The sequence below is a fragment of the Ascaphus truei genome, chromosome 8, assembly GCF_040206685.1.
Source record: "Ascaphus truei isolate aAscTru1 chromosome 8, aAscTru1.hap1, whole genome shotgun sequence".
NCBI classification, from domain to species: domain Eukaryota; kingdom Metazoa; phylum Chordata; class Amphibia; order Anura; family Ascaphidae; genus Ascaphus; species Ascaphus truei.
Window position 1 is genome coordinate 34,382,863 of NC_134490.1, and position 26,641 is coordinate 34,409,503.

The following is a 26,641-nucleotide window of genomic DNA, read 5'->3' on the forward strand; positions in this document are numbered from 1 at the left end:
TAAAGCATTCATGTTTAAAAGGGTTCAGCTCGCACCAACTTTAAAACGGTTCAATGCAAGAGAAACAGAAATCTAGAAATTGACGGCACAGAGGGCCCCCTCCGGACCATTGTCTTTATTAGAAAACTTTGCACTCATCCCAAGAATTGTTTAAATCTTTTCCCGACCAATGACCAGTGCTGCATTTGAAAAAGTTTGAGACCCCTTCACAGTTCGAGGGGTGCTGTATGGTATCCCAGTTCCTGAGTACCCAAACTCTTGTACTTGGATTGTACTTCAGAGAACCACAGCACAGACCACAAAATAAGGATTATTTGGCTCAAGTCCCCTGAAACACATTTCTGCTTTTAACCCAAACCGTTCTGGATGCCTGGGCTGCAGAATAAGACTCTGCACGCCCCTCTGGTGACTTCTCAGGGAGGCATGAACAACGTGTTGTGTTTCCTTAAATTGTGTGTTTAATGATTTGAGCACAAATTAAAACAAATCTACAGTACGTTATTCAATGCGGGGAAAAAAATTAAAATAAATCAGAATCACAAAATAATTTTTTTTCCTTTTTTTTTTTAAAGTCAGACTGAACAGCCACTCATATATATAATATATATATGAGCACATTGTGTTACTGTTTGTTTCGCTTGTGTATGTGTCAGTGAGTTTGTGTGCGCGCGCCAATGAGTGCATGTGTTAATTGGTGTGTGTGTGGGTCTGTGAGTGTGCATCACTGGGCAATGACTGGATATAGTGAGCGCATGTCATACAGTATGTCTGTCTGTAGATGTTGGCCAGTAGGTGTGTGTTGAGGTCAGTTGGTACGTGTCTGTGCAGGTCCGTATGTCTCTTTACATGTGCAGGTCCGTGGACATGTACACGGTGTTTTAGTTTTGGACACATTGTCCTGCAGTAGTTCATTGTTTCGCAGCTTCTCCCTTCTTGTCCTTCTTTCCGTCTCCCTCCCCGTCAGTCGTCGTGTCACTTGCTTCCCGTCGCCGTTTCCTGCTGCGTATGTTGAGTCTGTTTTTTGGGGAGGGCAGAGGGTCCATGCCGAGCACCTTGTGGATCTGCCTGAATGCCAACATCCGCAGAGCGTGCTGCAGAGGGAGGAAGGGGTTAATAACCACTGGGAAAGAAGCACATGATCTACGGCTTGTGGAGTTTGTCCCTCCCATAGTCGAGTGACAGTTGTAGACAGAAGTGATCTTTAGCCCCATACAGTCTAACTCTACCTGCTCTCCAGCAACAAGTGATAGGCTGTGCTTATAGTTAGGGCTATAGCGACTGCGACGTTGCGCAGCGCTGTGCAGCAAGTGCATGCAGTCCGTCGCGGATGCCCATAGTGGGCGCGACGGCTGACGTCACGCGTTCGCTGGAAGTCAAAGGATTTTTACTTCATCGCCACGCCCCCCCCCGGTCGACCTCTTGTCTCCTGCACTATAAGCAGGAATTGCTATTACAACGCTGACGTCACGTGGTCGCATGACCGTCGCCCTAGCTATAAGCGCAGCCTAAGGTTGGAAACACTGCAACATGCGGATGGTTACCCAATTACTGGAATCACACACCCTCCCCCCACGGGTGGTACCTGAGCGCTAGCCGTGACGTCTTCACGCTGCTGGTTGGTCATCAGTTCTAAGACATCCAGCTGTTCCTTCTCACAGGGGTCCTGCAGACCAGGGCCATCTGTAGAGTGACAGCAGGACAAACGTCTTCCACAATTACAGCTTCCTATGCACTACCCCAACCCGAGACCATAACATCAAATACATGTAATGTATGAGACCAAAGGATCCAGCGTGAGCTTATACCAGACTGCAAGTTTATCAGGAGACAGATTCATTGGAAACCTTCTGTCCTACCAAGCACGGTGCAGCATACACATACACTAGTAATGAGTACACTCAAAGGGACCCGTGCTTGGCTCATCCACATGACACAGGCCACATTCTGATGACAGCTGGCACCTTCCCATCCGAGGATTCATGAAGGGAATGTGACTGCGCACCTGGGAGGTGGTGAGTTACCTGTGGTAGGAAACCTAACATAACAGCGAAGGCATACAGTGTATCAACAAATGCTGTGCAAAGCCAAGTGTACAATAACTGGAGTGTTGTAATATGAAATCAGCACTGCAATGTATGCAACACTGTGAACATGGCTTCTCAATCGTCATATCGCTCTTGCCCACATGGAGAGGAAAGGGCCAGTTCCTAGAATATATAACGTGGGCCACAGTTTGTCCATTACTGTCCTATCTGTTACCTGGAAACCAACCTGTTAAGAGGATTCCTGTGGCAATACATTCCAGTACCCTGCGCATGGCATCTCCGGGGCTTAAAGGTGAGGACACACTGCTCAAAGTCTTCTCTACCAGAAGCTCCAGGGTCTGGGGGATAACCAGAGTTGTTACTGCAATAGAAATAACTATGACTTGAGGTTCAGAAGAGGGAGAAGGAACGAGAGGAAGGCAGGGAGGGAAGGAGCAAGAGGGAGACAAGGAGGAAAGGGGAAGGAAATATCAGATATGAATATATAGTGCTGAAATATAAGTTTAACCTCAGCTGCTACATTACATGTACACTATACATGGCGCAGAGCTATGCGTTTACATCAAAAAGCCCCTCCATCACATGTAATACAACATTGAACCTCCGCATATCCTTAGTGGTCCCTGGACCAGTGCACTTCTCACCCATTCTGGCAGTGCTCCCCACGTTGGGACACGCTGACAGAGGTCTCGGAAGATGCGAATGATGATGACACAGGACTGCAGACCGTTAGCTTGAGCCTAGAGAAAAATGTAAAAAAAGACGGACGGGAGAGTCGTCGCCTTCAACACTGCAATATCTGAAACGTAGGGGCCCCCGCAGAGCTGGCGGGTCTATCCTTTAACATGCTAGCACAACAGGCACTGTACAGGTGGACTTTCCATCACAGGGAAAATAACCAGATGGCTGCACACCGTCTATTCAATATACTGACACATGAGCAACTACAGAGGTCAGACATGGCACTTGACTGCAGACCATTGACAGATTATTTAACATGTCGGGTACAAAACAAGGGCTCCTTTTCAACAAACTTCAGGGCATTCAGGGTGCAGTGTGAGAGAGGCTGTGACATCCTCAGCACCCAGCTGTGTGAGAGGAGCCTCAGTTGTACTGGACTATAATGTGAGACAACGATAGAAACGAGTGCACTTTCATGCAGAACGTACAGTGCAGCTTTCCTTATGTGCATACATGTGTCTCTAGGTTATTTTATGGTCTCAATCTTTCGGGCGTACTTGGAGAGCGCGATACCTGGAACCACTTGGCCTGACGGAGGCAGTTGAGAGACTCTGTGCACTTCTCCTTGCTCAAAAGGTTGTCAGGGGTAGGCTCCGGTGCAGCTGTCAGCCGGGACACACAAAATTAGGAACATTTACACTCTTTGGGGACGATTTATCCCACTTCCCTTAACCCTGCGGGTTTCGTATTGAGTCAGTGGCTGCGAGTTCGTTGCAGTGAGGTCAACTCTCCCCACCGAGCTGATAGAGGAACTGCCAGGGTTTGTACAGTAACATATTGTGATATATGGTGGCCATATATACTTTTAGATGCCCCATTAATATATAGTAGAAAAAGGGAGCGCACTGCCAAAAACAGGAGGAGGCTCACAGGTACATTAAAAGGGTTTATTCCATGAAGGGATAAAACATATCCCCAAGTAGCAGCAAAAAAGCACCACACCAACGCATTTCGGGTCGTGTGCCCTTTATCAATACACCTTGATAAAGGGCACACGGCCCGAAACGCATTGGTGTGGTGCTTTTTTGCTGCTACTTGGGGATATGTTTGATCCCTTCATGGAATAAACCCTTTTAATGTACCTGTGAGCCTCCTCCTGTTTTTGGCAGTGCGCTGCCTTTTTCTACTTTCTACTACCATGTTGGTGGATCAGCACGCCGCTTAAGGAAGGAACCACAATTGGACCGCACTGGAGGAAAAGTGAAGTTGAACAGTGAGTCACCCTTGTGGGTTCATGCTACCATTTTAAACACAGTTTATGGGACAATTTATGTACTAATATAGAATATGTGTCAGTGTACACTAGGTACTAGTCCCTTTCCCTATTAGGGATGTTAAACTAATTATAATCTCAGTGCAGAGGTCCAGGTGGTTATATATATTTATATGTATGGGACTGATCTGTTTTTGATGCGCCGGCCACTCACATTTTTGCCCATTAATATATACCCTTTCCTGGGCAGGCAGCAACGCTGGGATTTCTCACTGTTAGCATTCAGCCCCAATGATATCCTGCCGCTTACATTGTAATGGCATGCAGTGTCACAATGTTATGCCTGCAAATGGGTCCCTGAGCTCACCCTTCGCCCCGTCCTTCTCCCCATCCTCCTCCACGGCCTCTTCCCTCATCATTGGGCAGGTGATGGACACTGTGAGCTGCACCTTTGGCTCCTTACAGGAAGTGATGGTCAGCTTGGCCTCATCCAGGTCATGTGACACCTCATGCTCTTCTTCCGTCAGTGTCTGCAGGGTGAAGAACAGAGGACAGAGCATACACCACGAGCCTGGTGACAGAGAGAATCTGTGACATCATGCAGTGCAGCACATGCATTTTCAGGCCATGACAATGTATAGAGATATCATTTTACAATATAGCATGTTCATTATCAGGGGACGGGAGTGTATAGAGATACTCTGTATCATCACACAGAGCAGCTTGTTCACTTTCAAATGAATGCCTTAAAAGAGCAGTTCATCATGCTTTCTTTTTTTTAGCCCCCATTTTTGTTTTTAGACATAAACACCACTATTTTGTTCCCGAGATATTTCCCAATGAAGTTATCAGGTTTAAGTCTCCCTCAAGGGAGACAAAATGGCTGCCAAATCTCAGGCCAATAGGAAGCTGCAACATCACCAGTTGTGACTTCCTATTGGATGACCATTTAACCCTCCTTAAAAACAGAAAATTATACTAATAACTAAATTAGTAAGTATTTTGGGAACCCTGAGTGTGGTTAAGCTATGTCTAGAGGATGCCCCGGTTCCTGTCCTGTAAAAATAAATAATAGCTGAGGTTAGTTAGGGTGGATTGCTCCTTTCAGGAACAGCTTTATTCAGTCAATCTGGGCCTTTGTAACACTTAAGTATCACAGACAGAAGTAGGGAAACAGGTAGGGGAGAACCCAGTCAAACTGTCCCTCCCTCTCAGTACCTCCACCTCTGTGGGTTGGGGTCACGCTGCAGACATCACATTGTGAGGTGTGTGTAATTGTATTGGCCTCTGTACTCACTGCCAGCTTTTCTGGTAGCAGCTCTGCGATCCTCTGCAGGAGGCTACGGCTGGGCTTGTCTGAACACAGTAGGATCAGGTGGACATTACAATCCCCGCGCAGGAGAAGACCCTTGGCCAGGATGCCCACGCGCATCACCCCCCTCAAAAGACGGGTGGCTGCTGGCTTCCTGTGGAAACAAGAGGGCACACACATACAGTACTGTAGCTGTAAAGCTTAGTCTAGTGCAGGGGGGCGCAAACTTTTTTCCCTGCGCCCCCCTGCCGGCGGTCCCCTCTCTTCCGCGCCCCCCCATACCACCATTGACACGCCCTCCGGCGTCATGACGTTACGTTGCCATAGCAACGTGACGTCACATGACCTCGCGGCGTCATTTTGACGCCGCGTTGCCATGGCGACGCAAGAAGGAAGCCGCCGGAGTCACGGGTAACTATGGTTTACAGAGGCCCTGCAGCTCCCCGGGCACTTAATTTAAGTGCCTTCGGGAAGCGCGCGGGCCTCTGTAAACCCCGCGCCCCCCCACCGGCCATCTCGCGCCCCCCCTGGGGGTCGCGCCCCACAGTTTGCGCACCGCTGGTCTAGTGTATGGGTGAACACAACCTGTGCAACACAGCACTGCATCTGTCCAACACTCACATGCTACACTGTATAATAACAGTGAACATCTCTGCACACTTTTGTCCCAACAATGATCTTTTATGCCATATGCCAATCAAATATTGTCTTTTATTGCCTCCTCTTCGCCCTCTGCCCTGCAGCCAGTGCCACGCACTGCATAAGAATTAAGGGAAGATTTCAATGACTGCCAGTCGCCATCATGCCTCCAGGCACTGGTGAATGCCCAAGTTATTGGTAGCGTGTTTTTTTTTTCTTCTATTCTATGGTTGCGCCTTCTCCCTTGGGAAAAAATGCTTCTGTGACAGAGAGGACGGTTTTAGGAGCAGCTGCAACTTTAGAACAAGAATTTTATTAGTATCATTTTTATATTGGTGATTGTACTAATCTTTCTTTTTGATGAGAACAGGTTGTGGTTTGCTTAGTTAGTGCCCACCTTTGTCACATACATTTCCAATGGTTTCCATTACAAATAGTACTGTTTTAGATTACAGGATGATCCGTTTAATGGGGTTATTTGTAGTAGTGTGAATTTTTGTTTATTTTTTTAAAACTTACCTGAACTGTGGGGTCCTGTGGAGCAAATTCAGTCCCCTGATGACCAGGGACCCCACCATTCCTGATCACCAAACTATTTTGTCCATGGGGCAAGAATACTGACCCAATTCACACAAAAGGGGCATATTTGTAGGTTTGTTTTGCAATAAAAAAAACAGCACAAAGAAAAAACCTACAAATATCCCAGGAAACCAGAGAATCCCTAGGAGTTCAGGGGAGCACAGATGAGCTCTGAGGGACCCTCGGATCAGGTCAAGTAAAAAAAAAAACTAAAATATCCATTTTTCGAGAGGGATTGCTGCTTTGTCAGTGATGTTTCACTGCATGTTATATCATGTTAATTTCCTATGCACTGCAGGCCCCTCTGTCCATGCACGGATGAGCAATTGGGAAAGGCCACAGAAGACGTCTCACGCGGGAGTCAGAACCTGCAAAAGCTGAATCACCAGGGGGCAGGGGAAGGTGGGTTCCGTACCCTTTGTCTTTACCCTCCTCTTGGTCTTCCTCCAGGCAGTCGGACACCAGTTTGAGTGCCCGCTCGGTGAGCGAGACGGCTTTCTGCACAGCCTGCAGCTCCTCCTCGCTGGGGTAGATGTGTGCGTGCTTGCACATGATGTAACGGTCGTCCAGGGAGTCTGGCCGCCGTAGGACCTGCGGGGGAGAAGCCTGGAGGGGGTGAGGAGGATAGAGGAGGGAGGTTAAGCCAGACAATAGTAGAGATATGTATTATGATAACCATTACAATAAAAAAAAAACAATGGTGCAGACACTGGCCTCTGAACTGGGAATCTGTGGTTCAAAAGTCAGTACAAGTCACCATCTATTAAAAGAATTGGACTATAAGTAAGTTATTGTGCTTCCATGTACAGTGCACACTGACAACTCTATAAGAGTATACTGCTGCTACAGATATGCCTTGTATGCAGTGAAACAGGGATTCAGAGTATGCTTGTGTATGCATCCCTCTGGACATGCGTCTCACCCACCATGAGAGGTGGCACAGGCCCGCTGGGTCGGCCCATGAGAGGTGGAGGTGTCCAATCTGGGGCCATGCGCCGCCTGTGCTGATGCTCCCAAAACATGTGCTCCTCCTCCTCCAGCTGCCTCCAGTACATCTCTTCCTCATAGCGCCTACAAGGACCAAGAACAGACAGGTGTCACTGTGCAGGAAAGCAAGGAGCGTGAGCTTTACCATTACCCTTTATATATGTGCAGGTTTCAGAACGGCTATAACACAAATACACATCCATCTCAAGCACAGGAGGTACTGGATGTCACAGTCCACGGAGGGAAACCCTCCCACACAGTGCTTTATTAAACCCATAGAACATAAAAAGTGAGAGCATACACCGCTCAGCAAGGAATTAACAACATTGTAATGTAATTGTGATTTTGCCCAAAGTGACCAGGATAGATGGCCATGGGGTGCAATCTGGGCTAATGGGGAGAGAGTACAAATGAAGTAAGGGAAACCTATGATGAGGTCACAGAAACCCCCAACAAAGAATTGCGTGATTAGTGCACACCCGGGGCTATTAGTACAAACTTTTATTAGTATACAATAAAATAAAGGGGAACAACATATAACAACAGTAAATAGTGACACGTGAATGTAAAGTTAAGAATGTAAAGTGACTCAAAAAAGTTAAAACACAGAGGAAGTGAGTTGTAGTCACTGTAGATGTTGGTATCGGTAGTGTGAGTATGAGACTGTAATACACTGGGAGTATACAGAGCTTTTGTGGAGCCAATACATCACTAGTCTGACATCAAAGACTCATAACTGACTCACTGATAGGTGTCCTGTTATTAATGTCACCCTATCAGTGCTGGTTTCTAGAGAACCATAGGAATAATAGCATGGTAATGATCAACTGTGAGCTCCACATCGTGGGGCTCTGCATCAGGGGGCCTGCTAGTCAGCAATTAATGCGTGGTTAGCAGTATGCAGGATTGAGGTGGATGGATATTGCTGTGTAACTTAATAGTGCAGGTATACAGCGGAGGCTCGAGGACCTGAATAAGCGCGCAGACAACTTAATATTCTATACTTATCCTTGCCCAATATGGCGGCAATTCTTTTCCGCCTTTCAATGAAGCAATGGAGGCTACAGGATAAATATTGTGCGGTAGAGTAACTAATAATAAGCTTTCCCATGCCGATGTCGTTGGTAATATCACAGCAATATCCATCCACCTCAATCCACACATTAATTGCTGACTAGCAGGCCCCCTGATGCAGAGCCCCACGATGTGGAGCTCACAGTTGATCATTACCATGCTATTATTCCTATGGTTCTCTAGAAACCAGCACTGATAGGGTGACATTAATAACAGGACACCTATCAGTGAGTGAGTTCTGAATCTTTGATGTCAGAGACTAGTAAGGTATTGGCTCCACATAAGCTCTGTTTACTCCCAGTGTATTACAGTCTCATACTAGGAATAGATTCAACTGTATCTATTGGGTGATTAGACACTACTTAATTCCAACAACTACAGTGACTACAACTCATAGTACTACAACCACTTCCTCTGTGTTGTAACTTTTTTGACTCACTTTACATTCACAAGTGTCACTATTTACTGTTATGTGTTGTTATCCTTCATTTTCTTATATACCAAAAAAAAGTAATGTTCTAATAGCCCCGGGTGTGCACCAATAGTGCAATTCTTTGTTGGGGGAATCTGTGACCTCATCATAGGTTTCCCTTACTTCAGAGATAAGGTAGAGTCCGTGGCAGTATAACAAAAGGAATGCCCTGTTAATGCCAAGACATTATTTGCAGTGCGAAAGAAAGCTCTCCTGTCACTGGTGTGGCATTAACACTGGTTGCCCGCAGTTAAAGGTTAATCACCACAAGTTCCCCAAACCCCCGGCCTGATACAGCGACTCTTTTTCCACTATGGCCACAACGACATTGTGAGAATATTGCATCACATTGTGCTGAAATCTCAATGCTGCATCTTGTACCAAAAATAGCAGCAGCTTCAAAGAGCCCCACGCCCACCCGTCTCTCCCCATGCGCGGAAGTGCACCTCCTCTCCACGTGCCAGCGCTTTTGCTCCTCCAGGTGCCTCTGCATGGCCTCCCTCTGCTCTTGCTGCCTCCTCAGCTTCTCCTCCTGCAGCTTCCGTGCTCGGTTACTGGGCTTCACCTCCACGGGGAGCTGAGGGTTTACCTTTTTCTGCGAGAGAGAGGGGAGAGGGATGCCCGTGACACTTCAGGAGATGCCTTACTTTACTCTGCCTCCCGCTCCCCACCATAACTAGACCCTGCAGCTCTAGCCTTGTGGTTGTAGCTCTGACCTTTGAAGTGGACAGAACCTGCTTAAGTTTCAGTGCCAGCTCTATGTGACCATAGGCAACTCACTCCACCTCCTTTGCACACCAAAGCCTATCAGTTTCTCCCAGGTACCAAATACACCGCCACACTGCTGTCTTAGGAATAAATCATTACTGACCTCCTCACTGCAACAGACATCCTGACAGCAAAGGGGTTAAGAGGCGCTTATCGAGCCAATTATGCTCTGAGGGGCGGTGTACAGTGACGGCAAAACATATGCAAAGGAATGAAACGTCTCGGCGTATTAACCCCTTCACTGCCATGAGGAACCTGCAATGCCATGCCAGGCAATATAAAACAACATGCAGTGTGGTGCTGGCCCCTCCGACAGATAACAGCTGTGCGCTTACATTCAGTGCTCACAAGATGCTTTGCAGGAAGGGTTGGGAGGGTGGGGATCCTGTAGCCCCTGGCCCAGCGCACCTTGTACTGTAACCGGTGCCGGCGGCCCTTCAGGTGCATGTCCTTAGCGTTGGGGTCGTTGAAGCTGCACTCGCACAGCTTGCAGTGGAAACGCACCATCTTCCCCTCATCATTGCGCACCTGCAAGTCAAAGGCCGTTATACAGCCTGGGAGGGCGGCAGAATGGGCCGGGATCTCAAATATACGATAGTTTTACTGCGCTCTCAGGCACATCCGCTAAGTGTGGGGCTCGCAACCCGAAGTACCAGCAATAATAGTGTTACACAGGCCCTGCAATGCAAAACTAACCAGTCAGGTAGCTTCATGATGCTGAGCATTTTAAGGTTTACCTTTTCTATTACGTCTCTCTCTCTTGGCCAGTGTGTTTTATAGTTGGTTATTTAACATGCAGGAGATATAAAAACAATAAAAATAGCCAGGCTTTAAAAAATAATGCAAAAGTACTTCTATTTGCTTAAAGAGATGCAGAAATCACCCAGTTATAACCTAATAATTGCACAGGGTGTTTCAAACACTAAAGGGGTGAAACCCCTGATGAATGAGCTGCGTATCAGGTACCAGATCTCAGTCCTTCTTACCTCCTCCACATAGTCATGTCCCACGGGCTGCACATCAATACCGCACAGCCCATCTCCTGAGTCCTCTTGTGTCATCACCTCGCTCTGCAGCGCCGGTTTGGGTAGGGGGGCCCTCACCTCCTGCCTAGGAGGTGTGGGGCGCAACGGGGGTCCCCCTGGAGAGGATTAACCCACTCAGTACCAGGGAGTGAGGTCATCGGTACCGACTCTGATGGCGCTTTGTCTTTGTGAGTGACACAGCCCAGATACCTACCCATGAGGGGAATCCTGGAAGGTGCTAGTTTCCTTAGTGGCGCAGGCTTGGGGCTGCAGGAAGGAGGGGCTGGCGTTAGCCTTGCAGGTGGAGGGGGGGCAGGAGGTTTTGTGGGTACGGTGCTGGAGGACGGCGCCGAGTTGATCAGGACAGGTTCTATGGAGGGAATCGGCTTCCCCAGCTTAGTGTGCAACTTCACCACCTGTGAAAGAGGGGGGAGCAGAGCGTCAGGGAAAGTGTGCTGCGCATATACTATGGCCCTCCCTCTGCAAGCTCCGCACACAGATAGCCCCATTGAAGTCAATGGGGCTTTCAATGCGATACCACCAGATCGTCAGCATCAAGCTTACAGAATAAGAACCTGTGCGAGAAGAAATGTTAAAAACAACTAATTATATATATATATATATATATATATATATATATATATATATATATATATATATATATATATATATATATATCTCAAATAAAAAGATCACTTGTGAGCACATTCACATGTCTTAGGCAGGTCTGCAACCTTGCCTTTCACCATTATCACCTAGCATACAGTGCTTCCACTGCAGCAAGGGATTCTGGGAAAAGGCATGCAAATGAGCACACGTGTCACCTTTTGTCTGAAAATCCATTGTTACATGGAGCCCATGTAGGCTAATGCTCACTGTTAACACAGCTTTAAAGCACAGCATGGGAATCAGATGCAAAGCCAGAGAAACCATTCACAGACATGTTTCAACCTTAATGGGTATCATCAGTGTGAGGTTGGTTGTACTGCTGGCTTTGCAATTTTCAAGACTGTAGGGTTTAACATGTCTGCGAATGGTTTCTCTGGCTTTGCATCTGATTTCCATGCTGTGCTTTAAAGCTGTGTTAACAGCGAGCATTAGCTTATATGGGCTCCATGTAAGAATGTTTTTTCAGACAAAAGGTGACACTGTGTGCTCATTTGCATGTAATTTTCCAGAACCCCTTGCTGCAGTGGAAACACTGTATGCTGGGGGCAATGGTGAAAGACAGGGTTGCAGACCCTATATATATTATACAGTTCATAACCAATACACGTTATATGTTTCTAAAAAATATATACGAACATACACACATATACAAAAACACAGCTCTGTACCCCTCTCCTGTTTGACTTACCTTCTGGTGCTTGGCTCCCCGTATGTGCGCAGCATAGGCATCTGCGCCCGTACACGACACGTCACAGAGCTCGCAGTGCAGCTGGGTCTGTGCTCCCCGTGGGCCCGGCTGGGAAGGGGCTCCCGTTTTCAGTGCTGCCTCCTTCTTCTTGTGCTTCTGCCCATCCAGGTGCTCCTTGTATGTCTGGGATAGAGAGCGAGTAGCTGGGCATCAAAACCAGAACCAAAAGGACAATGCAGCACTCAGATCATCGTATCTTATTAAGACCTCTGTATACACTAATCAGCCCCTGAAGTACAATTAAAGTACCCAGATGGGTGGGCAACTCCAGTCCTCGAGGGCCACCAACAGGTCAGGCTTTTAGCATATCCCTGCTTCAGCACAGGCTCATTCAGTGGCTCATTGCTGCTTCTAATAAGTAGGAATAATTAGGATCAAAGAGAACAGGAATGATTCAATGTGTTGCACAGTACACCTCATGATGAAATATCAGAGTGGCTCAGTGAGTAAAGACACTGACAAGTCCTGGTGTCAGCTCCTTGTGACCTTGGGCAAGTCACTTTATCTCCATAGAGTGTAAGCTCATCTGGACAGGAGCCGTGTCTGTAACAATCCTATGTACCGTGTACTGTGCTCTATACTGTCATTGTGAAGAGCTTTGAGTCCCACAGGGAGAATAAATACAAGTTGTGATTATTCTTAAAGCAGGTTAATGGGGAAGTTCTGCCTAGGACTCAAGTCATCTTAGGACAGTGATATGATTAACAGCTTAAATAGAGCAAATTGACACCATTCCTTCTATTTTTGTAATAAAAAAAATGAAAAAAACCATGAACAGGTATTTTAAAAAAAAGTCTTAACATTTTTCAAAGCAGCTATATTGGTCCTGGAGAAAAGCAGATTTAATGTAGATCTTTATACCTTTCCGCTGATCAACACTAGAGGTCTTCTTAGAAAAAAACAGTACTATACAGATTTGAAAACCTCATGCACGTAGGTTTCTTCTTCAGTCGGTACACTTGAAGAAGAAACCTACGCGGTTTTGAAATCTTTGTACAATGTCATTTAATTTATGAAGAACTCTAATGTTCATCTGCAAAAAGATCAGAACTTACATCCTCATTATTATTATTATTTTTACTTTTAGCATTCCCATGGTATACAAAAGCTTTGGAGGGTTTTCACAATCTTCACCTAATGTCTTTTGGCGATCAGACTGATTGCAAGTTATTAATTGTTAGCTTAGCTCCTTTGTAAGTAATCCAAGTGCCATCATTAGTCAAACAGATACAAATAAGTAGTTAGTATCCTTAAATGCAGGGTTTCCAAAAAGCCATACATATTAATTTTTCACAAGATATCAATAAGTATAACAATCCCATTTAGGGGGGATGTAATCTTTCTGAAGAAGCTAATGACACTCATAGGTTAGTATTATTTTTTCAAACTGCCTTGCGAATATCCCAGCCCCAATCTCTCGCACCTGAGAACCCGCACAGCTGATCTTGCAGATGTCACAGTAGTGCAGCTGGGGCTGCTTCGGGGGCCCCTTTGGTTTCAGCTGCTTGTTGGGGTACTGGGGTTTCTTGGTGTAGCTGGCCCCATTGGTGCTGGTGCCTGCTTTGCCCCAGGACGGGGCCCCGGAAGGCTTCGGTTGCTGTGTGTGTGGCTGGGTGTGGTAATAGGAACCAGGTTCCGAATAGGTGGAGGTTTCGTAGGAGGAGTAGCTGGACCCTGGGGAAGAGGTGAGGCTGTGTGAGGACACTCATGGCAGATGCAGGGACATGGAATCTTCTCTGCCACCTGCTGGATATTATCTGGCATTCTATAGTGCTATAATATCACATTTCAGAAACTAGTCATGTAGTTTTAAGCTCTTATAGTCTTATAATAGGCCCTGGAGAAGAATAGCTTTGTAGGTTGTGATACCTTTTAGGAGCCCAACATGAGAGATTTTTTACAGATGGAGTGACAGTGTACAGAGCTATCCAAACCTCGCAGGTCTCTTATTCACGTGTACACATGAAGTGAAGACTTGTGAGGTTTGGAAAGCTTTGCACACTGATGAATACTAAACTGATGTTGGTGTCCTAAGAAGTAACTAATAGTATACATAGAAACATTGTAATTCAGCATAGTTATGGAACACTGGTCCGGCTCTTTTTCCTGAGATGCTGTAAAGCAGGTGTGGCAAACTCCAGTCCTTAAAAGCCACCAAAGGTCAGGTTTTATGGATATCCCTGCTTCAGCACATGTGGTTCAGTCAACGAGAGCCACTGATTGAGCCATCTGTGCTGAAGCACGGATATCCTTAAAACCTGACCTGTTGGTGGCCCTTGAGGACTGGAGTTCGCCACCCCTGCCGTAACGACTGAAGGTATGTTAAGTAAAGCGTGGTAGTCATGTTCCATCGTTAACAGCCAATCACTGGCTCCATGCATACACTAAATACGGGATAATCTTCCAGACACCCCCTTCAATACACCATACAGAAATGTACAGAAATTAAATAGCTTCCTGTGTGGTGCAGAAAAATAACTAACTGCCCAGACGAAAGATTCACAGACATCAGAACTTGCATAGGGACTCCAAAGGACTTTGTAACATTTCATGGGGCACAGAGTTTGGAACATGTGTACAAGGAGGGGAAAGTATGGAGAGAGAAACTATTGGTTACCAGAGTAAGATGTAGACGCGGAGTTGTAGGAGGAGATGGGTGCGTAGGACAGGGAGGACGATGGGCTGGGGGCGGTAGGCTGAATAGTGGTCACGGTGGGAGGGTAGCTGCCATAGCTGGAGGCCGTGGAGGTTGTCACCTGGGTGGGCTTGACAGTGCTGATGGGGCGCTGTGCCTGGCTGAAGGCGGCGCTGGGCTGGGTATAAGATTTAGAACCTGGGCAGGCAGAAGCACACGACGTTAAAGATCTGCAAGTACAGCACAAACCCACTCACTGTATGGCCTGGGTCACCACGGTGATAATCCCTCCTCAAAGGACCTAAACATGATCTGCTCTAATCTCATCATATATAGAGCACTGTGTACACTTGACATAAGTCCAGCTATGTAGGGACTTAACACAGAGCTATGTATAAAAAAAAGGCGTCTATAAGGTGATTAGTAAATTACTACCCTCACTGTTTGCATGAAATCTGAATATTAAAGTTAAACATAAGTTGGTCACGCGGATAAAAATGTTATATAGGGGGGCACGTGCGCGACGTCAGAGCGCATGCACGTCTACTGAAGAGCTACGTGCATGCCGCTGCATATAATCCACTACAGCCTCCGATCGGCACCAAGAAAAGACGCCGTAGTAGAAGCAGAGGACGGGGGAACCACCAGACATGCCTCTGCGCAAAGATAAGAAGGTGAGCGCTCCAGATTTGTTCCGTTTTGGACACAAACAGCCCGCGACCCCTGTGGAGAAAAAGCAAGATGGCAGCACGGAGGGCGGACGGGAGTGCGCATCACTGAGCCCTGAGAAGAAGCAGGGTGAAGAGGACAGAGCTGCAACAATAACAAAGCAGGATTTAAAGGAAATGTTTCAAGACATGCAGTCTATGTTCCAGTCTGCTTTGGATAAACCAGTGCAGGAGTTTAAAACTGAAATATCTGCCCTGTCTAAAAGAACTACGGATCTGGAATCTAAAATGGACGGCTCCCTCCAAAACCCAGCGAATACAGACGATGAAGTCTTGAGGCTCAACGAGGAGGTAAGAGCCATGAGAGACAATCTGGACGATTTAGAAAATAAGGAGTGCAGACAAAATTTGCGAATCCGCCACATCCCAGAGTCCGTGACTGCGGAGGCATTGCAGCCTTATCTTAAAAGGCTGTTTCTCTCAATTGACCCTCAACTAGAAGATAGCAAACTGTTAATTGACAGAGCTCACCGAGCGCAGGGCCAAGATTTGATGACCCTAAAAGAAGCAGGGATGTGGTGCTGCGGCTAAAGACAAGATAATAAAGGGAAGCAGAAATAGGGGTTCAATCGACTTCGAAAACTCCCCCATCCAGATCTTCCAGGATTTGTCAAGGATGACTATAGACAGGCGAAGAGGATTACGACCGGTAACAGCGAATTCCCTTTTCTTGTAAAATCGATATCGGTGGGCCTTTCTGTTTCGCCTTATTGTCAACCAAGGAGGACAGCAGGCCTCGCTTTGTTATCCGGAGGAGTCTTCAGCTTTTCTCTCGGCGCTGGGTTTGGAACCCAAGAGCAGAACGGATCAACAGGGCCAATCCCAGAAAAATAGCTCGGATGATAGGTCAGCTGAAGGAATGAGTACCCAAGGACAGAGTAAGCAAGACCGGCCGAGCACCCGAGATGTTCCATGGGTGATTTTTATTTGCCGGTCACCAAGCCCTGGAAGAGTCCATTGGAGCCCACAACGCTCTACCCAACTGATGAGCCTACAATCCATGGTCCTCTAAGAAGCCCAAGTTGGGGTTGTTTTATTTGTTTTGTCTTTTGATGTCTTGTTTCTCTCTGTCTCCTTCTCTTTGATTTATAGGTCCGGTCATCGAGATTATTTGTCTATTTTCTGGGCAATAAAACTAACTCTATGGAGTATAGAAGAGACTAAGATCTGTTTGGAGCAGGGGAAAGAACTTTTCGTGAGCCTGGGAAAAATAATCAATGACTATGGTTTCAAGTAAGGTAAAACAGTTCGGAGGTGGAGACTTAATAGTGGCGGTATGTGGGGGTGAGTAAGGAGTCTAACATGCCTTATGTTAGGGCGACCCCAGTAGGGCCAAATGCCCGCCAGGCCAATCCATGTAGGGACTAACCGCAAAAACGGGATGAGTGGCTGGTTACACTCATCTTATTTTTCAAGTAAATTTTTGCTTTGTTTTTGTTCTCCAAGTTCCCGATTTTGGGAAAATTTCTCCCCCCCTGTTGTTTGTTTGCATTGATATTTTTGGAGCATAACTTTCACAATAGAGAGAATTCTGTGATACTGGAAATGACTTGTCAAACACCATTGAAGGTAGTTTTTATGAATGTTAAGGTCCTGAATAGTAATGGTAAACGTAGATTGGCCCTAAAAGAATTTAGGAGTCTGAAAGCAGACACGTTTTTTTTTTTTTTAACAAGAGATGCACTTTGACACTCAGGATCCCCCAAACACTTTTAGCGGGACGTAGCTTATAGCACTCTACTCGTCTTTTACAAGCAAAAGAAGAGGGGTAGCGATTTTGATAAAGCATGGTATCCCATTCCAGATATTGGAGATTGAGAGACCAAGAAGGGAGATCCCTTGTGGTCCATGGTCTACTCTCGGGTCTACATATCACACCCTAGCGAATGTATATGCACCTAATGAAGGCAAATTGATTTTTTTAAAGGAAACCCTAGAGTCTTTCGGGGACATTCGAGAATGGCCAATTATTTTAGGCGATTTTAATATGGTTCCAGACCCAGATATGGATAAATCCACTCATCCGGGACAGTCACACTCTCCAATTACTTATAGTGTAACAAAGAAATTTAGACTGTTAATTAAAGAGTTCGGTCTCTTTGACGCCTGGCGCCACTCACATAAAAGGTTAGAGAGATTATTCTTTCCACTCAATTCCACATGACTCCTATTCTAGAATTGATAACATATTTGTAACCCCTAATATTTTGGAAGTGCTTGTTCACTCAAACCTGGGCTCTATTACTTGGTCAGATCACGCTCCTGTGATGATTTCATTTGACCCCCCACTTGCCAAGATTCAAGCATTCCATTGGAGGAGTGGGAAGATATCTGGGAAAACGCGGGTAAAACCTCTATTTGTACGCTAACAAAAGAGAATATTTATCAAATTCTGTTACGCTGGTATTATACCCCCAAGATTAAAACAAATGTTCCCAGCGACCTCGGATAGATGTTAGAGGGGATGTGGACAATTAGGAGACCTGGCACATATTTGGTGGTATTGTCCAGTAATGCAGATATATTGGAGAACAGCTTTGAAATTGATAAAAGAAGTAAAGGAGATTGAGATTCCGTTAGATCCAATTTTAATTATTTTGGCTAAACCTATGGAAGACGTGAACCACTATACACTTAAGTTGATCCTGCATATCCTAACGGCAGCTAGATGTGCTGTAGCAGCAGCGTGGAAACAAACACTCCCCGCCCTCCAGAAGAGAGGTTATTAGATGGGTTAATGATGTCCAACTAATGGAGAAACTCACCTCTTTTCTGAACCATACTACTGAGAGGTCTGCTAGGGTCTGGGATCCCTGGGATGTTGGATAGGGGGGTGTCCCCGAAAGAGATTATTTGGTAGGCTCTGTGCGGAATGTACGGTCTATAAGATATTGTATAATATGTAATGTGGTTGTTGATGCTCGTAAAGAATTTTAATACAAAATGGTTGTTCCCCCCCCCCCCCCGCCTGTTTCTTTTCTGTATCCTTTTCCCCTCTCATGTTTCAAAAAATGTAATAAAATATAAGTTAAAAAAATAAAATGTTATATAGCGCTTACACAGCGCCGCTCACATAATTTTTTGGGCCCAATTAGTCCCTGCCCGAAGAATTTACAATATAACATGGTACTTAGTACTCATTTTGGCGATAAAGTAACTGCCCGAGGAGAGCTGACACTGGGATTCTCCATCGGGAGTTTTTACAGCAGCTCAGACCTGGCAGCTTAATTCATGCACAAAAAAATACACAAACATAAAGTTCACAAATGGATAAAAAGTTCATCCCAATTTCCTCCAGTGGCTCCATAAACACTCCCACTGCAGAACACATCAATACATTGATGCCAATACACAAGCCTGCAAAGTCACATCAGCGCCTTCCAAACCTACAGGGTGAAGTTGTCTTACTTTTCTCTTAAAGGCAATTTAATTGATATACAGTATTAACAAAGGGCCTACTACTGAAGAGTTCATTTATTTGAATGCATCCGATGTGTAAATGGGTCTTTCTATCACAGACGGCACACTGTGGGGAGTATTAATCAGCAGTGTAATGACATCCTACCGCTGTTTGCCTCCACGGTCGTCGCATTCCACGCTCTGCCCGACTGCTGCTCCCTGCCACCTCCCTGGTAGTAAGTGTCGGGGCCACTGTGCTGGGTCTGCACTCCTGGTGCTTGGTAGAACTGTTTGCCCTCAAAGCTGCTTCCGGTTGACGAGTGCCCGTAACTGTAATTATCCTGAGAATGGTGAATAGGAGTCAGAAAAAATATTTTATCCAATCGCCTCCACTGTCAGACCCATGCCACCAAGAAGACTGAATTCAGAGACCTGACCCCAACCCCTGCCCACCAACCAAGTTCTCAATGCACCTAACCCATAACATGACCTAATGTTCACACCTCTGCCCACCACAAAAGACATTAACAATGACTCTATGCCCATCACAAGAAATGTTCCATACATAACCCCACCATTGTTTTACTAACTAATGTACACCGCCCTTGGCGCTATATAAATGATGTTATAAATAAATCTGGTGGTACATGCTCTTTGTATGAAGTAAGAATTCAGACATGTTCTCTCACTGTATGGACATGTATGCCTGTTTACATTTCAGTAAATAACAAAAATAATAAGAGATGTGAGTGAGCACAGGACTCTGATACCCTCAGGACATTCACCTCGCAGGGACACTGAGGGATTGTTGTAATAGTAACACTTCCCTTCAGTGTCTCATTGCTTCTGTATCCAATGAAAAACTGCGGCATGCCAGTCTTTATGAGATATATTCAATCAAAACGTTTTCTATCTGTTAAATTAAATGAAAAAGTCTTCTCTCTCATAAAGACTGGTGCACTGCGGTTTTTCGTTGGATCCGGATTTAGCACAGGAGTAGTACTTGTATACTGTGATACACCCAGCATTTACCTGTGGGAAATCATGATGTACACAAAAGACTAGCAACGTGTGCATTTTCCTTGTTACTTAGTGCTTCTGCAGCCACCAGCAACACCTCTAGGGCTCCCAATCCATTCTCAGGACCTACCGACTTTCATGGATACTTTGGAAACAAGTATGAAGGTATTTACAAATAAATACTGAAAGGCCACGACAAGCAGATCATGTCAAATGTTTGGCTGTTTGCCATTGTCAAAGGGAGCCAATATCCAGACTCTTTGCTTGGCCCTGTGACTGAAGGTACCATGAACGTTCCCTTATGAGCGACTCGAGCAACGTGAATTGAGTGCTTTAACCCTTTATGAGGAACTAAATTTAGAGACATGAGAAGTGTCTTGCATTGCGTTGCTATCAGCTTGGATTAGAATTGGCTGACGAAGCTTTGGTGAAATGCGTAGGGTGATCAACTAGGCAGGACAGGTGACCCAACCAGCTGGATATTAACCACTGTGAGACACGGGTGAACTATCACGTGACCCGGAAGGAGCCTATACCGGACGCCACGGTAGTGAGATCAGGTCACCATTGTGCTGAATTGGGAGTATTCAAACTGCGTTTTTAACTTTGTTACCTTGTAAGTGTGCTGTGCATCTCTGACACTTCTAAAGAATTTGATTAAACCGTATTACACTACATTTGCTGTCCCTCTATCTCTTCCCATATATCTGCTTTGCATTCCACTGAGGCGATATTCTGGAGGACTGAGGAGAGCCAGTTCATCTGATCCATGGTCTTTATGCCCTATCAAGAACATTTCTTGTGAGCTCCAAACCTTTGAAGTGGAGGTGGCTCTATTATTCATAGATCCCACTATATTTTTTTTATACAGTAGGGTTTGTCTTTTAGAATTTGCTATGAATTGCATTTGAAATGTTTGGTTTGAACTACAATTCTACCATGAAGGACGTGACAAATTTAGTATCAGTAAATAAGGTTTCTGAACGGATGGACAATTCTAAACATTGTTCTGTATTTATATATTTTTGGGATGAAGTTTTCTAATCTGTTAACATATATATTTTTCCATGTTTGGCTTGATATTGTTTTCACAAAGTATGGTACATGCTAACTTTTTATTATTATTACTTAGATTTATAACACTATTTTTAGTATTAATAGAAACCCATTCATTGTTTGTTTTGAGGTTTTCATGTCGTGTATATTTTCCATTTATATGCATTGTTTATGTTTTACCACTACGCCCCTTGCATTAGGACGGTTGCATAGCAACAAGTGATGCAGGTTTGTTCAGCGCCAATTTTTTTTTATTCCCGCCCATGTTTTCACCCTTCACTTAGTGTTACTTAGTGTTAGTGTAGAAGTGCTGCACGGTGTGAATAGGAGAGTTGACTTGACTGAGCATAAAATTACATATGTAAATACATACATACATACAGTGACGACAAGTGCAAGAAAGAACCAATAGTGTAATATTGTTTGAATTTTTTATCATAACATTTATCACATGGTTTAAAATATAAACAAGCATTGCATATACATTCAGCATGATCTCACTCTTCCGATTACCAGGTGGTCTGTGATCTTTTTTACTCCTTTGGCTATCCGTAGTCTGTGACACACAGTTTTGTGGAAATGAAGTGCAGGGTCGGCGGCACCCAGAGCTTCCCCCACCCCCTCTGCTCCCCTTCCCCCCCCCCCAGCTTCTGGGAAACAACCAGACGAGACTAAGGGAGTACCATCAGAAGAGTGAGATCACGCTGAACGTATATTCAATGCTGGTTTATATTTTACAGTTCCAAAGCACGGGGAAATAGTTTCAGGCAAGGAGAATCCTGTTTGTGCAGCCAACACAACATAGACAAACAAATTCTTCAAAATGCAGGTCTCCTCTAGGACAGAGGTACAAAGTACATCTCTACTCACAAGTTCACAATGCAATTCTTCCTTTCTTGTGACAGCCAAAAACAGGAGGAACAACGTTTCAGGTCCCATATGGACCTTTCATCACCTGATGTCACAATAAAGGAAGGATTGCATTATGAACCTGTGAGTAGAGATGTTCTTTGTACCTCTGTCCTAGAGGAGACCTGCATTTTGAAGAAGTTGTTGGTTTAAATGTTACACCATGTGAGTGCGATACTTACCCTGTGATGAATCTAATGAAAAACAATACATGCAATAACATACAATTGGTTCTTTCTTGTGCTTGTCACCCTTTGACAATACATTTCTAGAGACGAGCTGTAGTTGGAAGGGACCTTGAACCACTCCGCTGTGAAATCCTGACAACACAATCACCCAATTTAAGTGTTTTTATGGTATAGCACTTATCTATTGGTGTGTCACTGTATGACTATATTTTGTCCATTAGGGAACACATCATTAGATATTCGGTCACTAATCTTCACCTAATATTTTGTATTCACAGGAAACACTTTTATTTGTGTGTTCTATGCACTATATTTTTGTAAAAAGTGAGCGAGGTGTATATATAGTGTTTGATTTATCTCAGTATTAGTGATTTCTAGTTGCAGAAGAGCTTCTACTCTAGTAACATTTCTAAAGAGCCCCTTGCCACCTGCAACATGTTTCAGTAGGATGACTGGAATATGAAACAAAAAGAAGAATCAAGTGATATACCAGACACAGACGAGACAGAATAAAAATGACCAATTAGTGTCTCATAGAAAGAATAAGAATAAACTCTAGTGAACTATTGAAATTATACTACTGATGGGGAGACGTTGCCCGAATGCATGACTAATATGATGAAAATCCCAAAGTAATGAATAGTGTAAAAGTTTCATTGCTTTCATTCATTTTTGTAACTGTTTTTTTTCCATCTTGTGGTTTCCCTGCTTTTGAGGCAGAATAAATTCTATACCTGGATTATTTACCATCGAGCCTTTAGAAACATTACATTTGACCGACTTCAATTTCCTTATACAAACCCCCTAGTGGACTGGGAGTGTCGACATCCAGATTAGCAATTGACTGATTATTTAGAAGAGAATATCCATCTCCAACACACAAAACTACTATTCTTTATCTTGATAAAAGGTCTGAAACATTGGCCTAGTTTGTTTAATCAATGTGATGTTTTTCTGGTATAAGTCCAGTTGCGTGCTGTCTGATCTTCACTTTATTTGCTACATATCTCCATAACGCTGAAGTGACGTGCACCCGTGGCAGAATGCCATTGGTTTTTAGAGTGCTTCTACATTTTTTTTTTATACGCTTTTGAGAGGAGGGGATGTGACAGCTGAAGTGTACAGAAGACAAAGTGGTCACCTGCTGTGCATCGCTGCTCTAACAATGGGTGGGGAGAAACCTGTACGGGACATTTTACTGGAGGGGGGACATTAACAAAAGAAAAGAATCAGCACCCTGAAGTGAACTATCCAGTTATAGGCTAGAAGAGTTGTATAATAAAACAGGAGAATCCTTTGATCATTTGCGTTAAGGTCTTGTGTAGTGTGTGGGAGGGTTACGGTAAGAGATTGCAGTCTTGAAAAATTGTGTATTAAAAAAAACAAAGCCACATTTTTAGGGTGTTCCTCCTGAACATTAACTCTTCGTAACCCCCTCGCTGCCATGGGATTTTGTCTGAGATGTGCTTATACAGGGTAAGTTCCTCGTAGGATCAAAGTGTACTAATGCCAGGCTTAAGGGGTCACATCTGGGTGATTGATGCCTTTTTTAATCAAAATCTGCCACCTATAAGTATTTTTAAGGTTAGTTTGTAAACACGACGAACTGAAATTTGGACGGAGTTATATTTCCTCTGTCTGACCCATTTTGTCTGATGACACAGCGTGTTCAACAAGAGTTTGCAAAGTCAAAGTCCCCCATCCCCTTATCTTTATTGGCTCCCTGATAAGGACAAGATGTGCATTTGACTGTCTATGTAGCAAGGCAATTTTGGAGCATAAAAGGGGCCATTTTTACCCTGCACCTATGTATAAAGGCATTTTGCTCCGTCTGCCCTAGCTTGCACCTTGGGGAGTGTCAGTAGGAGGAGTTGGGGAGGAGTTACATGGTGCACAGATTATAATGAGATGCATCACATTCTGCGTCTCTGTGAGACATTCTTTTTGTCTTATACTTGCCCTACAAAATCCTCCATATTGGAAGTGGCGCAAGTGTAAAAGTCTGTATCAGAAACTGTTCTTACGTATGCTGCAGCTCTGCTTCAAAAAGAGAGCAGTGAGACTAAAACACACTGTTCTCTATGTTGATACATAGACTCATTGATTGACAATTCTGAGGCCCCCCCTGCAAAAAATAAATAAAGCTTGGTTTTCAAAGAAACAAAAGCAGCCAAATCTTTGCTTTAAGCACAATTGCCTTTGTTTAAGGAAGATAATATAATTGTTAAATTCATTACTAAATGTTTTTAGGTCAATTTCCAGGGATCCCTTCTTTAACCACTGGGTGCCTTAATAATGTTCACTGAACATCACCAGGGCCACCAGCGTGCTCTTATGCTGACACTGAAATGGTTACGTGACCCTGAGGTGACAGACAGACTCAGAACACGATGCAGATACCGCCCGTGGGGTTTCCATACCTGGTAGTTGTGGTTTACTGCTGGCTGGGCTGGCGGCTCCTGCTGCCTGGTCCCGTAGTTATAATCCCCTCCCGAGTAAGTCTGGTGACCCCCATATCCAGCAGGAGCCACCGGCCGGATGTTTTGGGCTGAAGTGGAGTATGTCGGAGTCACCGAGTGGGCTGCGGCGACGGGCTGTTGGACGGAGTAGCTGGGAACGGGGGAAGGGTGGGAGTAATTGGAGCCTGGCTGGGAGCTGTTGGGGGAAACAGATTAGCATGAGCTACAATATTCAGGTAAATGTCTATATACACTGGGACAAAGACACATAAGAAATAATGTGTAAACCCAATAGCTAGATTACAATGTCTCCTAAAGGAAAAGACCCATGTAATTTATAGGATTTAACACTTTCACTGCCAGAGGGGCAGGTAACGCATTGCCCACGTTGCCGTTAAAGATACTAAAGCCATTTAAACTGAAGAAAAACACCATGGGGCGGAGAGGGGATTTAAAACTTCAACGCTTATCCTTTTTACTGTATTTGTTGTAAACTAATTGCGTCGTTGTAGAATCCTTCATTAGATATCTTGACATGATTTCAAGACTATATTTGCTAGGCTCATTAAAGATGACGCCCTGACTCAATTATGATTACGGCATCACTGAGATGTGGCCATTGTAGACTACCTCTGAAATGAGCTTTAGACATGTGTTAACTATAGGGTTGTTTTAAATTCAGATTTATGGACTAACTTTACTGCACCTTGCAAAGTGCAGAAAAACTGTAGTAAATAAAAAGCCAGGGAACCTCTCCAGTGAGAGGGATCTCCTCAGCTTCATGTGACCTACTCTTAGTGTTACCCCATTGTGGCATGTCCCCTGAAACGAGCACTCCACCATATTGGATCACCCATCATACAGAACCTGTAGGGCAGACGTTCCCAACTCCAGTCCTCAATGACCACCAACAGTGCAGGTTTTAAGTATACCCCTGTTTGAGCACAGGTGGTTCAGTCAAAATGATTGGGCCACTTGTGCCAATAAGAGGATATCCTTAAAACCTAAACCGTTCGTGGTCCAAGTGGACGTGAGTTGGAAATCTCTGATCTAGGGATGTTAGCACTCCAGCTCCGAGTCCTTACTGTCTTGGTGGCTCAAAAGTGAAGGCAGTTATCAGTGTTTAATATCAAAAGCAGGTGTCGGCCCCAAATATGTGACAACAGGGAGTACTGGATCCTAAAAAAAGCTACATGTAATGGATGAGCACTAACTTAAGTGACACGACACCTACGTGCGTGACACTCTCCAGGGCTGGGTGTGATTTGACTTGAAATAGTAAGACTCACTGGAGTTCAGTTGTGTTGGGGATGAAACGCCTCTCCAAATTAATAAAAAGGGTGACCCCCCCCCCCCAAATTGGGGAAGAGGCTGTATCTCATTGAAATGGGACGGAGCGAGTGCGCCCAAACCAAAATGGGAAACTGACCGTTCCCAACCAAGATGGAGAAGGGCCAGAGAGACTGCCCAACCAAAAGAGAGACGGGGAAAGAGGTTATGGAGCCGTCCCTTTTTCACCTATGTGGGAGACTCAGTGATATTGTCACAAGTGACACCTGTTAGCCGTGTGTCTGACACCTGCCGGCCCTGTGTGTTGGTTTGACACTGTGAGTGTGTGTGTCCCCGCATTCATGTCACACCCCGCGGAGCGGGTGACCGGTCCCTGGCCCTGCAGGTTTCTGCGCCCCTCCCCCCTGTGACCGTTACCCGGAGACAAAGTCAGGAAGGGGGTGTGTTAAGGAGCCGTTTCCGCAAGGAAAGGGTGAGGCAGCTACTGCTGTTCTCGTTACGGCTCCGCCCCCCGGTACCTGTACTGCGGCCCAGCGGCGCCTCCGTGAGGGTAACCGTAGTAGTTACTCGCCGCCATCTTGGGGTCTTCACCAAGCGGAGCCCGGCGAGGGGGGCGGGGCCTTCCAGCGGATTGGGAGCACGTGACCAGCTCCGTCAATGTGATCGCGCTCCGCCTCCCTCCAAC

General features: G+C 45.2%; 1 protein-coding gene across 5 annotated transcripts; it reads right to left on the reverse strand.

The window, feature by feature from the left end:
• Positions 1 to 79: 79 nt before the first annotated feature.
• Positions 80 to 26,621, reverse strand: ZFR2 (zinc finger RNA binding protein 2). Of its 5 annotated transcripts, none has more exons than XM_075611315.1 (19): positions 26,475 to 26,621; positions 24,628 to 24,862; positions 19,201 to 19,375; positions 14,890 to 15,105; positions 13,696 to 13,946; positions 12,213 to 12,395; positions 11,070 to 11,271; positions 10,817 to 10,971; positions 10,239 to 10,358; positions 9,509 to 9,657; positions 7,456 to 7,600; positions 6,945 to 7,135; positions 5,297 to 5,465; positions 4,367 to 4,529; positions 3,300 to 3,388; positions 2,690 to 2,785; positions 2,272 to 2,383; positions 1,583 to 1,680; positions 80 to 1,091 (listed from the first exon to the last, which is right to left on the reverse strand). In XM_075611315.1, the coding sequence occupies exons 1-19, from the start codon at positions 26,531 to 26,533 to the stop codon at positions 909 to 911; spliced, it is 2,991 nt and encodes a 996-aa protein (XP_075467430.1). In that variant the 5' UTR covers positions 26,534 to 26,621; the 3' UTR covers positions 80 to 908. The 5 variants fall into 5 exon arrangements, 4 of the variants coding, with proteins under 4 accessions (XP_075467430.1, XP_075467429.1, XP_075467431.1 ...); XM_075611314.1 differs by having other exon boundaries at positions 2,260 to 2,383; XM_075611316.1 differs by lacking the exon at positions 14,890 to 15,105 and having other exon boundaries at positions 2,260 to 2,383.
• Positions 26,622 to 26,641: the final 20 nt, after the last annotated feature.